This window comes from Notechis scutatus, chromosome 4 (assembly GCF_049901735.1).
Source record: "Notechis scutatus isolate UNSWTSFEM ecotype Mainland chromosome 4, rNotScu1.2, whole genome shotgun sequence".
NCBI lineage: Eukaryota > Metazoa > Chordata > Lepidosauria > Squamata > Elapidae > Notechis > Notechis scutatus.
In genome coordinates this window covers 152311026-152325738 of record NC_142012.1, presented here as the reverse complement: position 1 = coordinate 152325738, position 14713 = coordinate 152311026, and the positions used below count along the sequence as shown (strand labels likewise).

General features: G+C 37.2%; 1 protein-coding gene across 7 annotated transcripts in view; it reads left to right on the top strand.

Moving 5' to 3' along the window:
• TNIK (TRAF2 and NCK interacting kinase) overlaps positions 1 to 14713 on the top strand; it is a 341628-nt gene that overhangs the window by 275390 nt on the left and 51525 nt on the right. For 5 of the 7 annotated variants that reach the window (XM_087965315.1, XM_087965313.1, XM_087965314.1 and 2 more), the window contains 2 exons: positions 8092 to 8256; positions 11072 to 11311. In XM_087965315.1, the coding sequence (XP_087821441.1) occupies positions 8092 to 8256; positions 11072 to 11311 (405 nt within the window). The remainder of the gene's footprint in view (positions 1 to 8091; positions 8257 to 11071; positions 11312 to 14713) is intronic. The other 2 variants (XM_087965318.1, XM_087965317.1) reach the window with 1 other exon arrangement.

Genomic DNA, 14713 nt, shown 5'->3' with positions numbered 1-14713 from the left:
CAAGTCAGTGTCTTCTCCTCATCTGCCAGAAAGAGATAAGCCACCATTACCTCCTTATAAAATCAAAATGAACTTCCAAGAGCACAGTGGAGACAAAAGAAGGAAAAACCAGCCTTCACATTTATACCCAGGTGTTGTTTCTCCTTCGAGGAGTGCTCCATCTTTAAACAACATCTTGAAAATGCATGATCATCTAGATTTGAGTGCTTCTAGCCCAGCCTGCATCTTGAGGTATCACAAGATACAAAATGACCATAAGAAGCACCATGTATCTATGGAGAGTGTCTTTGAACATCATCACATGTCTGCTGGGAACCATCATTCACAGATGCCAAGGAAAATGAGAGGAAAGAATTCAGAGCAACTTCTTGTTCCTTTTCTGGATCTTTCTCCACAAATTTCTCAGTGGAATGTATACAGAATGGAACCCTTATCTTCCTCCTCTCGCTCAGTATCTTTAAATGTCCTTTCATGTTCTTCTAACTCTGAAGGCTCCCATGGCAATTCCTCTGGTACTGCTATGCCGGTGAATCTGGGTTCATTTTCTAACTCTTCCTGTTTTTCTTCCAAACTTTCTCCACAAATACCAAATACAAAACAACCATTAGGTTTGCATGTAAACAATTATATATCCCTATCATCTAGCACACCTAACCTTCAATATGCTGGACAGGATTACATAAAACCAATTTGGGTGGGTAAGTACTCCCAATAATTTTCCCAGTATTACCAATAAGCTACAATGTTGTCTCATTCTATAACTAGCGTTCATCAAAAGCTCATAGCATTTCTGAAATGAATAGATCAAGCAAGGATTTTTTGTTGTTATTTTGCTTTGAGCTGCTATCATTTACCATTTGAGTAACATAACCTCTTACTAAACTATCAACAGGAGCTATGTTATTAAGAGATATTCCAGCTCTTCTCTCCTCTAACATAGTATCTGCTGCAGTGCATAAGTGCAGTATCTAAACATGAATTATATTTCTCATAACGTTATATTTTTATCTCATTTATATGCGTACATCTGGCTAAAACTCAGCTCATTTAATTTGATAACAGCATTCCATTGTTCCATCCATTCTTATTTGGTCCTGTTTCTAATTAAACATGATCAAATGCTGTTGCTCTTGCCAATCTTTCCTTGGTACTCGATAACTGAGTAGCCTAGCTACATTCTGTTCCTTGTTTTGAAAGGAACTTGAAATTGTTCATTCTCAATCTGCTGTTTTCTGTTAAATTTGAATTTAAAAATCCAGCAGATGTTTTCTTTCTTTTTGGAGGAACACAGAATAAATTAGCAAGAGTTGTATTTAGGTGTTCCCAAGAAGGAATATATATACAGTGCAAATTAGGGGAAGAATTAAAATGAAGGAATAACTTTCTTTTTGTTACTCAATGCAATATTTTTTGTTGCAGTGCTGTTTGCAATTGTCCAGGGCTTCAAGCCAAAATCTTAACTTGCAGTCAAGCAAGCTCAGCTTCTATTGGCTTGCAGTCATACAGTTTTCTTCATGGGATAAGATAGTGGTTTACCATTGCAATGTGCCATCACAAGGTGATTTGTCATTCCAAGATTTTCTGTTTTGTTTCCCAATTTAACTTGTACCCTGGATTTCACAAATTGTCCTACCCAAATGCATAAGATGTTAGAGCATCTTTAGCTCTAACCGAATGCTTTGTGGGTGATTTTGTTTTGAATTATTGCATTATCTTAAAAATGCCCATAGTCTCCCATCAACTGTTACATAACTAGTTCGCTAGATTACCAGATGCCTCTGAGATCTTCCATGATATAATCTATTATTGCACATGGATCCTCTCCCACTGTCTGAATAAAAAGACAACATATAGAACAAATAATCGAATGTATAAATAGATTCCTTCCATATTAGGGGGAGACCTAACTTTCCCTCCTACCATATGATATCAGTGTGATAGAATAATTAATAAATGAATGCTTTATTACTAATACAAATGCAATACTTGGCATTTTCTTTATATTATCAATATATCTTTTAGAAATATTTTTATTAAAAACAAGCACACACACTTACAGATCCCTGTTTTTTCAAGAATATCTTTTTTGAATACAGAAACACATTCTAATCTTTTGGAAGAATATAAATCTTCTTATATTTTTTAACATTCGTATAAGGTGATATTTTCAATCAAACTTTTCATAAGCAAACTCATTTTCTTTACTCTTTTGCTTTGAGTGCAGGTATTAGAGCTCATATTGAAAATATTTTATTTAAGTGCTTAAATAGAAAACTACTTTCTTAAGACTCATTATGTCACCCTATTGATGGACTTTCAAATCCATTATGAATCTGTAGGTTTAGCTCTTTTACTTCTAACCAGATATTATTAGGGGGGGGGGGGACATTTCAGCTTTAATTCCCACTAGCAAGACATAATTCTGAGTTATCAGTCTGATGTTTGCCCTAAACTCAATGGGCACCTTGTATATTCAAAACATGTTGCAGGTTTTGTGGAGCATTTCAACATGAAGTTCAAAGGATCTTTTCCCCTATCTTGCTGTTTGTTTATCTGTCTCTCAACTTCTTTCCTGTTGGAAGGTCAGGATAGCATACTAATACTTAAGAACTTAAGAATTTTGAAGATTCCTTTCCAATGAAAAGAAGGACAAGAGTGGACATGTTCCAATATTTGAGGGGCTCCTACAAAGATGAGGGGGTCAGACTATTTTTCCAAACCACCAAAAGGCAAGACAAGAAACAATGGTTGGAAACTAACCAAGGAGAGAAGCAACCTAGGACTTAAGGAGAAATTTCCTAACAGTGAGAACAATTAATAGCTTGCCTTCAGAGGTTTTGGGTGCTCCATCCCTGAAGGCTCTCAAAAAGAGACTGGACAACCATTTGTCTTAAATGATATAGGGCCTCCTGTTTGAGCAGGGGGTTGGACTAGAAGACCTCCAATGTCTCTTCCAACTCTATTATTCTATGTTCTATACCTTCCACAAAATATACTCATGCAACTAATATCTTTTGCTGTTCAAGTTCATATTCTCTGAATTCCAAAGCAAACCAAACGAAACTTTTGCTTTGCTTTACTTTTTGCTTTGCTTTGCTTTGCTTTGCTTTGCTTAAGCAAAGAAGCCCAGTGAACCTTGCCAGCTTTCAAAGGCACTTTATGTCTCTTGTTGTCTTAAAATCCTTCTGCAAGGGAACAGATCTGTTGTAGAAGAGCGGGAAAAGGGCCATAGCTGTGGAAATATATGCTACCGATTCAGACCGGTTCACACGAACCGACAGTTTTAAAAATAAAAATAAAAAGCCTCCGATCAGCTCAACTGAGAGAGGATAAAAGACCTGGAAGGGTGGGGAGGGTCGCTCCTAGCTTTTCATTTCTTCATCTTCTCGGCTGATGGGTTTGTTTGGGGTGTGTGCATTAGGGGCATGCACACACACGTGCGTGTGCACATGTGATCACCTACCAAACTGGTAGCGACTAAGGTAGAATCCCACTACTGGGCCACAGGCAACCAAGGAAATCCGGAGTGCATTGGAAAGATGGCTGTTCTCAGCTGGTTGTAACTGCTAAAAAAAGTAATAGCCGCAAGTAATTTTATGTAATTCTACTTTATCTACAAAATCTAATCAAAGCATTTTAAACCTGAATCAGTCTAAATTAAAGGGCAGATTTCAAGATCCTTTTTATGAGCATAAGCAAAGGAATGCATGCACACCCCAAATATGTTTATGCATATCAAACACTAGTTGGGGTTTCAATTAGCTGCTGTCATGGGAGGATATGAAAAAGTAAACCTTTTGTTGCCTATAATCTGACATGCTTCATATCTGGCTGCTGCTGGCATCTTTCTTTTCTCTGGGGTCTCCAAAAATAAGATGTATTTCTCCCAAAGTTCTTTTCATTCCTTGAATAAAGAAATATTTTTATGGGCACGGCTGTCTGGGACAGGCGGGCTGTTTCATATTCCATGCATACTCAAATCTAATTAAAAGAAAAATCAAGTCCTTATTTTAAATATTGGTTGGAAATGTTAATAAAAGAGGCGGCATAACTTTACTTTGAATTCAGATTGTAAAACACTTTTTCAATCGATAGCAGCAAGGGAGTTAGGGAACATAAGTTTGTATTCCAATTGCTGCTAAGACTAATCGCAACTTAAATAAAAGTTAAACTACTTTTACTCCAAAGTGTGGTTTGTTCAACTGTTTTACCAAAGTTTATAAACGACGGTGAAAGCTTTGTGTGCAAGGTTCTGGAGAAAGATATTGTCTGTCATAAAACCCATTTGTTTCAGCTTGTTCTTAGGTCAGTGTAAATCTCTGAGGAGCTGAAATAAAATCTGCACTCAGGCCAGTGAATTTGTTGTGAATGAGATCTTCAGGACTTGAGTCCCAAGTGTGTGTTGCTTTGTGAAACTGAAATGCTGTTAAAAGTGGAGTGTTAATAGGTAATACTGTATAAGTGTATCTCATACTCAGATTTTCTGTATAAGTCTCAACGAGTGTTTGACTGATGGTTGTCTTGGGCAGAAGAGTGAGACAGTTTAAACTATGGGTTGGAAATATTAATAAAAAGACTGTATAAATTTACTTTAATTCAGATCATAACATTTGTAATAATTGATGGCAATGAGGGAACTGGGGAGCCTCTGTTTGCATCCTCATCTTTGATTTACGCACAAATAATAGTATTCTAGCTAACGTTTCCTGGAGGCATATAGAAGTAAATTTGCCATTAGGTGGGTGGCAAGCCAGTATTCACAAAATTCATAGAGATTTGTTTTTATTAAGAAGTGCTGCTGTTTACTTTCCCAGTTTTCCTAATGAACATATTTGGGAATTATAAAAGATTTGGCCTAAAATAATCCAATTTGAGTGGATTTCTCAAAGAAACAACAACATTCTGCTTGCACAAAAGATTAAAGAATTCTCTCCAACCAAAGTTGCCTTTATTAAGCCATATAGGAGGAAAGCACCTTCCAGATCAGTCTAGTTTCCTTTATCATAAATATTGCCTGCTTGAAAGCTGATTTAATTATGCAGAGCATTCTACCACATCAAACCTGTTTAATAACAAAGTGCTTGAAGGTTTGGTGACGACATCCTAGTTCATGGGTTGTTTTAATCTTGATATTCTGCCTTAATTTGCTGCCAGGGCTGGTTCGGCCTGATATTTAATGATTGGATAACATCCCAGAATGCACTGCTTTATTTCCTCAGGGACTGGAGAAAATACTTACGTGAGCTTGACTATTTTGGCAGCTTAGTCAACTGCTTCATGGTCATTTGGAGGATGGCAAACAAGAGTTGAAGTTAAAAACAAACAAGCAAACATATTTGCCATAGGAACAAACAACATTTGGAGCTATTTTCTGGCTCAGATATTGCAGTATAAAGCTATGTCAACCATGTACAGATACAATATTTTATTATTTGCAAATTTAAGTAATTTATTTCTTTTCATTAGGACTTTCTTTTCATTAGGTCTATTCAAAATTAGAAGGTTGGGTAGTGGAAGGGAAGGATGGAGCTGTGAAGGTTGTTATTCATTTTACAATGGGATGGAATTGTGTTTATTGTTAAGAGAGTGGGCAGGCCACTGAATATAGGATATTACAAGCAATATGTTCTTGTTTTGTCCTCTCCAATTCCCACCTTTTTAAAAGATATTCTTTGAAGTTTGATGTCACAGTGGCTAGAATGCAGGCTACTTCTGCTGACTGCTGGCTATCTGCAATTTGGCAGTTTGAATCTCACCAGGCTCAAGGTTGACTTCCAGCCTTCTGAGGTTGGTAAAATGAGGACCCAGATTGTTGGAGGCAATATGCTAACCCTGTAAGTCGCTTAGAGAGGGCTGTAAAAGCACTGTAAAGCAGTATATAAGTCTAAGTGCTGTTGCTATTGCTATTTCACAGAAAGGGGAGAATGAGTCTTTCAGGAAATAAGAATCATTCCCTCTTGGCTCATTTTTTTTCTCCAAAGAAGAGTTCTTCCACTACTTCTCTGAGCATAACAAAGGCAACTAGGCAGTTGCAAGAAGCAAAGCAGCTCATAATCACACTGTCTTGCATTTGGCATCTTCAGGATAACCAGACAACATCATCCTATCTATCTAGACCTTGTTTTACCTTGTAAACCTTTTTTATAGCCTTGTCAGACTAAGAGCACCACGGAAGGTTGGTAAGCAATCCATTGGTGATGGTGAGGGTGTGTTAGAACAAATTTTTTAAATGCAAGTATCCAACAAATTAAAAATGTGCTGATTATCATTTGCAGTTGATTCAAATCTGATTATCATTTGCAGTTGATTCAAATTTTGTCTGAAAAAGTTTTATTGATGGCATAATTCTTTTAATCAAGATATCCCACTGGATTCTAGCTCTGTTAATTATTACATACGTTAATAAGAGTGTATCACTGCCATTTCTTACTGAAAGCATTTGTTTTGATGCTTATGGCCTCAAAAGAGATCCAAACACTTTGGGACTTAAGTGGTAAGCTAAGGATTCGAGAGCCTCTAAAGTAGGGTTTCTCAAAGCTTTACTACTGAAGCTTTGTACTTAAACTTTACACTACTTTAAAATGTGTAAAGGCTCCCTTTGGCATTTCTGTGTAATTCTCTATTCAGGATATGCCACCTTTTTGTTCAGTCATTTGCATACATCTCTTCACAGATTTAAGGGTGTACAAGGTTCCAAGATTTTCTAGCTAGCGTTAGAAAAGATTCCTACCAAAACCCGTCAGTTTAGATAATTCAGAAGTAGATGGACCAGTGCTGTAATTCAGGTTTCAGCAACTTCTTGTGGTCCATGTATTATACCAGAACGATGAATGATCATTACAGTCTCATTGGTAGGAGGCATGACTGGAACAACACATCGCACAGAGATTCTGCAAAGTAGCCTCTTTTGAAGACAAATGCTTTGAACTTCTAGCAGTCTTTACTATTCTTTTATCTTGGTACATGGGCCATGTTTTAATCTGCCTTGATGTAAAGTTTGGGAATCTACTTTCTTGGGGTGGATGTTATCTTCTGCCCTTGCCTTCTTACTGCTGTATTTGCTCTTTTGAAGCCAAAAGCTGTTTGTTGTGTGTGTATCCAGTAAGCTGCTTCTTGGTTTCATTATGCTACATATACAGTCCCATCCCTGTAAAGTCCTCGGGATCACAAAAGCCACTAAGGAGTGGAGACTGACAAGTCGTCTCTGCATTTTGCATCTCTCCTTACCTATTTGCTCCTCCATGGGGTTTTTCTTTTCTTCTTTCTGCTGCTGGATTCAGAGCAGGAAATTTCCCAAAGATAAAATTTATGAATGGCAGGCATCTATGATCACAGCTGGTATAATCTGGCATAAAAATGAAATTTCTTGCTTTTGATTTATAATCTTCTGAAGAGCGGTAAATACCGTCTGTCTGCTTGGGCAGGTTCTGGAGGGCTGCTACATCAAGGCACGTAGGAAAATATACAAAATCTGTATAGCCATTTTAAAAAGTCAACATCTAAAATATAGCCTGCTAAATATACCCTCAAAGTACAGATTTGGAGCCAAATGCATAAAAAGAAAATAGTTGATTATGTTACCTTTTTTAAAAAGGACTTTCATATGAGGATACATATATATTTGGATTAATATCTGCACAGGCAGGGGAAAAATAGGTAAAAAAAGGTGTTGGAAATTTGTCCTGCAACCTGTTTCTATATGCATTCACTTATTACTTTTTGTCACTTTCGGTTGACTGATGTTTACTGAGTTTACAATCTGTTCAGTCTACACTTTAGCCTTCTTGCTGATTACTAGGAAACCATTTAAATTCAGCTGATTGAATATTTATTGATATGACAGGAGGTAGAACTAGACTTGAGCAAAATTCATAAACTGAGCAACTCTAACTAATTTTGTTATACTGTTTATTAATATGAAAGTCCTCTGGAGTAGCCACAATTCATAGTTAGCTGGGATTATTTTTGTCTTTGGAATGGCTGATTGGAAATACAGACTTGAGAAAATGGCTCTACAGGTTTTTAGAGGTATTACGGACAAGGCCTTCAGACAACTTGAATTCACAGCTCTTTTTTCTCCTCTTGTTTCAGGTTGAAGAACGTTCCAGACTTAACCGGCAAAGTTCCCCAGCCATGCCTCACAAGGTGGCAAACAGAATTTCTGACCCAAACCTTCCGCCTCGATCAGAATCCTTTAGTATTAGCGGGGTGCAGCCTGCTCGGACACCACCCATGTTGCGATCAGTGGATCCACAGGTATTGTGTCTTAGTAAAGCCTCCTGTTCTTTGCTTCTCAGATACAGCTCAGGCAAGAATGTGACAGATTATTTTCATCAAAGGTAATTTCATCTCTAAACAATTATCCTGTTCAACAAACATTAACATTTCAGAACAACACAGTCAAATTCTGCTTGTAGTTTGACTAATTCAGTTCCACTACCCAGGGTCTGTTTTCTCCTCGTCCCCTTATCTGAGAGGAAAATAAAAAAAATGTAGTCTAACTGTCACAACCACCATATTATCCACTGGATAGAGAATTATAATGAGAATAAAATTAGGGATTTTTACTCGTTCTGATATTAAAGTTAGTAGAACAGTAGCTATCTCTCCATTGTTTGGGGTCATTCAGACCTAAGAGATGTTCATGAAAATGCTGTTTGAGGAGGCTGATGAATAAGAAGCACAAGTCCATCCCTTACTTTTCTGGGAGAAAATGTAATCCATGAAGCTGCTTTTGAGACAGCAGATTTCATCTGGACTTGCCTCCATTGGCCTTCAGGAGAAAAAGCAGTGGCAGTGGAAATTTTTGGATGGCTGAGTGACCAGAAATAACAGTGGGGAAGTCACAATGGGTTAGAAAGAGAACTTGTAGGCAAGATAGGGAGGCAATGTGGGTCAAATCTTGACCAAAAATCAGTCCTTCTGCACTTGTGATTTAGACAGTCAAACACACATTGAGGTAACCATACGGTTGGGGGAATGAAAAATGTTATCAATCTGTTCTTAACCTTTCTCTTTGGGAGAGAGGTCAAAAGTCAAGTCATAAGGAAACATGCTCCAGGAACTCTGATAAAGAGGAATGTTTAAATAGTGTTTCCAGTAATGTGGAATTGTGTCTTATCATTTTATCTTTTGGGATAAGCAGTGGCATGCATAATCAGAATATCTCGTTCAAATAACATAGATTTCATTATTATTTAAAAAGCCTAGACCCTGTGAAGCTATTCTGGAATGCCCAAGCTGCACGTGTGTTTGTCACACGCTCCAAACTCCACATAATTATATATGTTATATATGCAAATTATATATTTGCATAATACATATTTAAATAAATTGTGAATGTGGCATAATGGAAGTATATACTGTAAGATATCGGCATATTTGATGGATATCCTGAAAATCTGCTCTGGAGCAAATTTGGATTTGTTGCCTCTTAGAGGCAACTCCTTGGTAATATGAGTGAAATTAATAGTACCATATTTGTCTTTGCATTTCCATGGTTCCATTCATAACCTCATCATAAGTTCCACTCCAGATCATCCCTTTTTCTCCTTCATTGTGCAAAAAAAAACAACAACAACAACCCACGTGCTTCTACATTAGTTAGCTTGCTTACAGGGCGATAAACCAGTGTTTTCCATGAAAGAGAAATTAGAAGATAACATATAAAATGCTGCTTTGGTCCAGGATGGCAATTCTTCCAGCTCAGTTGACCCATTCTTCCAATTAAAATACTGAAAAACAAAATATTGGCCAAGGTTTTTGTTTGTTTGTTTATGTAATTGCTTTTTTTTTTTTTTTTGCATCCTTTTTAGATGTCATTTACAGCATGGAAATTGAGTGTTTGTGGGAAAACTAAGGAAAATACATAGTGTCCAAGCCACTTTTGTGTCAGGTGCAAGCAACCAAAACCACTTGTGAATAGTCTCAAGCAAAAGCTTTATTGTTAGTCCCATTGTTACAAGAATCTTGCCAGACTGAATAAATTTCCCTGGTGAATGGTCAGATAAGGCTTCAGGGATTCTCAGGGAAGTCAGGTCTGTGCCACTTTCTGCAGTGCAAGGATTCTAAGCTAAGCTCCCACTTAACGCCTCCCTCTAGTCTAGCTGGAGATTCCATCACACTTTGCCCCTAAAATAATACATAGAATTTAATATCTTAGAGGAGGTATCAATAAGCAACTGCATACAGCAGACTAAATTATGAGGTGCATTGGGGTTCTGGTTTTCCTTCTTGTGTGAACTATTAATTATTGTTGGTAAGGATTTATGGCTTAATGTATTATATAGACCCAGCCGGTATGGTGAACATACCATGGATCAGGCAAAATAAGACTTAGTGTCAACATGACCTGTGTCTGCCCAAATGATATTTAGACTCATGGCTTTATTTTCTCTTGTAGCTGTCAAACCAATTGCAAAGTTTCTTTTTCCTGTTTCTATTTTGGCAACTCAGTGCAACCAAAATGAGGAGCCACCAGCCTTGCAGATGCCTTTCTGTACACAATTCCTAATCATTATAATGTTATAGTAATTTAAATGCAGAAAGCGTTACACTTTTTGACAACTCACCTGAAACACCTGAAAACAGCCACTCCACTTTTTGAAATGTTCTTTTAAAATAAAAAAGCTGAACACCATGGATCTGACACACCAAACCAATTGGTGGAAATAACAACAATAATATATGGAAAATCAAGTTTCCTTTGTTTCTAGATATCATAGACCATACCAAACGAAACAAACATTTCATATGTAACTTTCTTACATCATTTCATAAATAACACATTATCATTTAACTAAAAAAAATATGCTTTAATGGAACAGAATTCAGGCCAAATAAGGAATCTCATCTTTGGCATTTCCTGACCGTCATCCACTTATTATTGAACAATCTGAATTTTATTTTAATTTTTTAATCAAATTCATTTTTAAAAAACTAAAAAAACTAAAATAAAAATTGGGGAAACACATTTTTTTTTTTTAAAAAAAAAACATGCTTCATTATACTCTTTTTAATAACTTTTTTTTCCCAATTTATACTTATGACTTTGTTTTAACTTGGTGCATAGATTCCACATCTGGTCAGTGTGAAATCCCAGGGACCTTCCTTGCCTGCCTCTCACTCACTGCATGAACAACCCACAAAGGGAATGGCTGGGTTTCAGGAAGCTCTAACGGTGACCTCTCACCGCACTGAGATGCCAAGGCAGAACTCGGACCCCACTTCTGAAAAGCCTCCTCTCCCCCCTCGTGTTGAAAAGTTTGATCGAAGTTCTTGGTTACGACAGGAAGAAGACATTCCACCAAAGGTAAAAAAAAAAAAAAAAAATTAAACAAAGGAATCATGCTAAGTAGCAAAATTAGGAATAGGAAATAGCTTAGACGTCTGTGGCGGCGCTGCAAATCTTTCCGGTGGCACCAGGGACTCTTTCCCAGTATGACCCTGGTGACTCCTACATTTGAAAGGGCCAAATACATTAATACTTGAGGACATGCTTCAAATTCCTTTGAGAGCAGTAACTGTAGCTCTGTGATAGACCACAAAAGGGTTCCAGGTTCAGCCTCTATTAGAATTAGAGGCTGAACCTGGAACCCTTTTGTGTTCTATCACAGAGTTTGAGTTGCCAACATCCGGATGCCTGCTAGATGGCAGCAAGGAGATACCATACATAAACTATATAATTGCTACTCTGAAGTGGTTGCCTGGTTTTGCTTTTGCTTTTTTTCAATCCAGATCTGCATCTAAATGTAGTCTCCAACAGTTCACTTCATTCATTCTTTCATTCATTCATTCCATTTATATACTGACCAAATCTAAAGACTCTTAATTATTTGCAGTAAAACAAATACTATGAAAACAAAAGCACAGAAAATCTAGTTTCATACATGAAGAGGCAACTGAGATGGAATAGGTTGCCCTCAGAGTTTCTACCAAAGAACAAATTCATCAAGCAAATACAATGCCCATTTTCTGCAGCTGAGAAGCACCCTTGGTTTTTTAATACCGTATCAGAGCCATTTTCCAAAAAAGCAGTTAGTGGGGCCATATGAAAATAAAATTGGTTTTCAGTTTCAATGTAATTATAATTAGAATCAATATATAATATCCCTTCTTTAGATTGCATTTAATAATTATCTCCTTTAGTCTAATTGCAGTGTAATAGACTCTAGATATTTTAGGGTGAGGTGCAACCTTATGACCTCAGGTTATGAGGCAAATGATGATGATCTGGATAAAACCAAATAAAAAATCTTTGATTTTCCATAGCTTCTTGGCACGAGTCCACTGCATAGTTAAAGAAATCCATTGGTAGCTATTGACTACCTGTTAGAGATGTGTATTAATTCAGTTTTTAAACTATAATGGCAGAAGCAATGAAGTTTTCAATCTGGAGGCACTACCTGACCAGATGGTAGCCATGTCTTTTCTGTAAATAAGCAAGGAAGCTAATACAAAAGTTTATATTCCCATAACTTTCCTAATCTGAACCCAAAATTATTCTGGACAGGCCCTCTTTCCCATAAGAACTAAGGGCATAAAACATTTTATACAAATAATCAAAGTTAGGCAGGCTTACCAGCCCATTCTCAACTGTACATAAAGTCTTTGACTTACAACACAACTAGGCCCAAAATTTCTGTTGCTAAGTGAGACATGTGTTAAGTGAATTATGCCCCATTTTATGACTTGTCTTGCCACGGTTAAGTGAATCACTGCAGTTGTTAAGCCAGTAACACAGTTGTGAAGTGAATCTGGTTTTCCCATTGACTTTGCTAGTCAGGAAGGTTGAAAGGTTGTAGGGACATTGAAATCATCAAATATATGAACCAGTTGCCACACATCTGGATTTTGATCGTGGGGATGTTGCAATGCGTCGTAAGTGTGAAAAATTGTCATAAGTCCCTTCTTCCAGTGCCGTTGTAACTTCAAATGGTCACTAAATGAACTATCGTAAGCTGAGGAATACCTGTACGAGTTATTTTTTCACCTATATAGAAAATAAGGGCGTTTGGCTGGATTTGCTGTTCTGTCTTTAATCAAATGATCCTAGAGTCGAGTTACATTGGGGGTGGGGGTTGGATTCTCTAACACAGAGGTCTCCAAACTTGGCAACTTTAAGACTTGTGGACTTCAACTCCTAGAATTCTCCAGCCGGCTGGAGAATTATAGGAGTTGAAGTCCACAAGTCTTAAAGTTGCCAAGTTTGGAGACCCCTGCGAATGGAATACACCAGCCAAGGCAAAAAGCAGATATCGAAACCAATTATTGCTGCATGGAATCTGAGGCAGGAATAAGATATTGGTCTGAACACAAATCCTTAACAGCATTCCCCAGCATTATTTTGGCTACGGAGCTCCAGGTTACAGCATCAAGCCGTTAATAAAAAATATGCATGAGATCAATAGACTGTGCTAGTGATATATAATATAAAAGACTGTTGCAATAATGTTGCAGAAGATGCGGCATGTCTGTCTTTTGGCTTCCCTTCCCTCTCACTCCCAGCTTTGCATTTAGAAAAGAAACCTGCACTAAGCATAAAACTTGCCATACTGGATCAAACCTGTAAGCTTTCCAGGCTGACATCATGCCTCCAGATACAATCAATATTAGTTAGAATATTGTACAAACGCTCCAGAATCTTAATGCTTTCATGATTTGATGGCAGCAGTAGCTCTTTAATTAATGTGGTTCCATAGGCACTGACTTAGAATTAAGTCCCACTGAAATACATGGGACTTTCTCCTAAGGAGGTGACTATTGGTTTGCAGTCTAAGGCTGTGTTCCAAACTAATGCAGATACTGCTTTGTTTTCATTAAGGCTCTCATAAAAACAGTGTCTCTTTCATGCTGAATCTTGGATTGCACAAATATGAACAGAAAGAAAAAACAAATAGCTGATTGATTAAATGCAGAGATGTCCCTTGTGTGTGTATGTGTGTGTGTATGTGTGTGTGTGTGTGTGTGTATGGTATTCAGCTTGCATCGGTGTCATGAATAATTTATATAGTATTTACCGAGAAAGATTAGGGATTTGCCCCTCAGATAATTTCATTTCAAAATAAGAAGGTCACCTTAGATTCCCCAGGAACAATGGTGAAGAAAACAAGCGACGTTTTTGTGTCCAATCTTAAAAGGAGAAAATTGTCTTGAATTCGGGATTGTCTTTGCAATTAGGTAATTGACCAATAAGATGACCACAGAGAGACTTCCAACCGGCTTAGAGATGGAGCTCTCAGTTAGCTGCATTTTAGAAGCATGACCTGTGGGTAATGTGCTAAATTGCTTGAGCTGTGACATCAACAAAAGTTTAATCCCCTGAGATTAACACTGAAAATAAATTATTCACTTGAAGTAGAGAGGCAAATAGTTATAAAGTACCCTTTTCTTTTCAAATAAAATTACATGCAGTTAGAAGCAGATTGTCCATAGAGATTCTCAGTCATCTAGGTCATAGTTATCCCAAACGTGCTTTTTCAAAAGGCAACTGGATTTTATTTTTCCTTGAAGATGTTTTGCTTCAAGAAGCTCCTTCAGTCTTCAAGGAAAAATAAAGTCCAGTTACCTTTTGAAAAAAGTACCGTCAGGCCCAGATTATTTATAAAGCCTTTGTCCGTGAAGAGTGTACAACAGATTTTATTTTGAAATCTTCCGTGTATGATGTTATTTGTGAAATGCTCCATTTTATTGGCAAAGTGATTGCATTGAACAT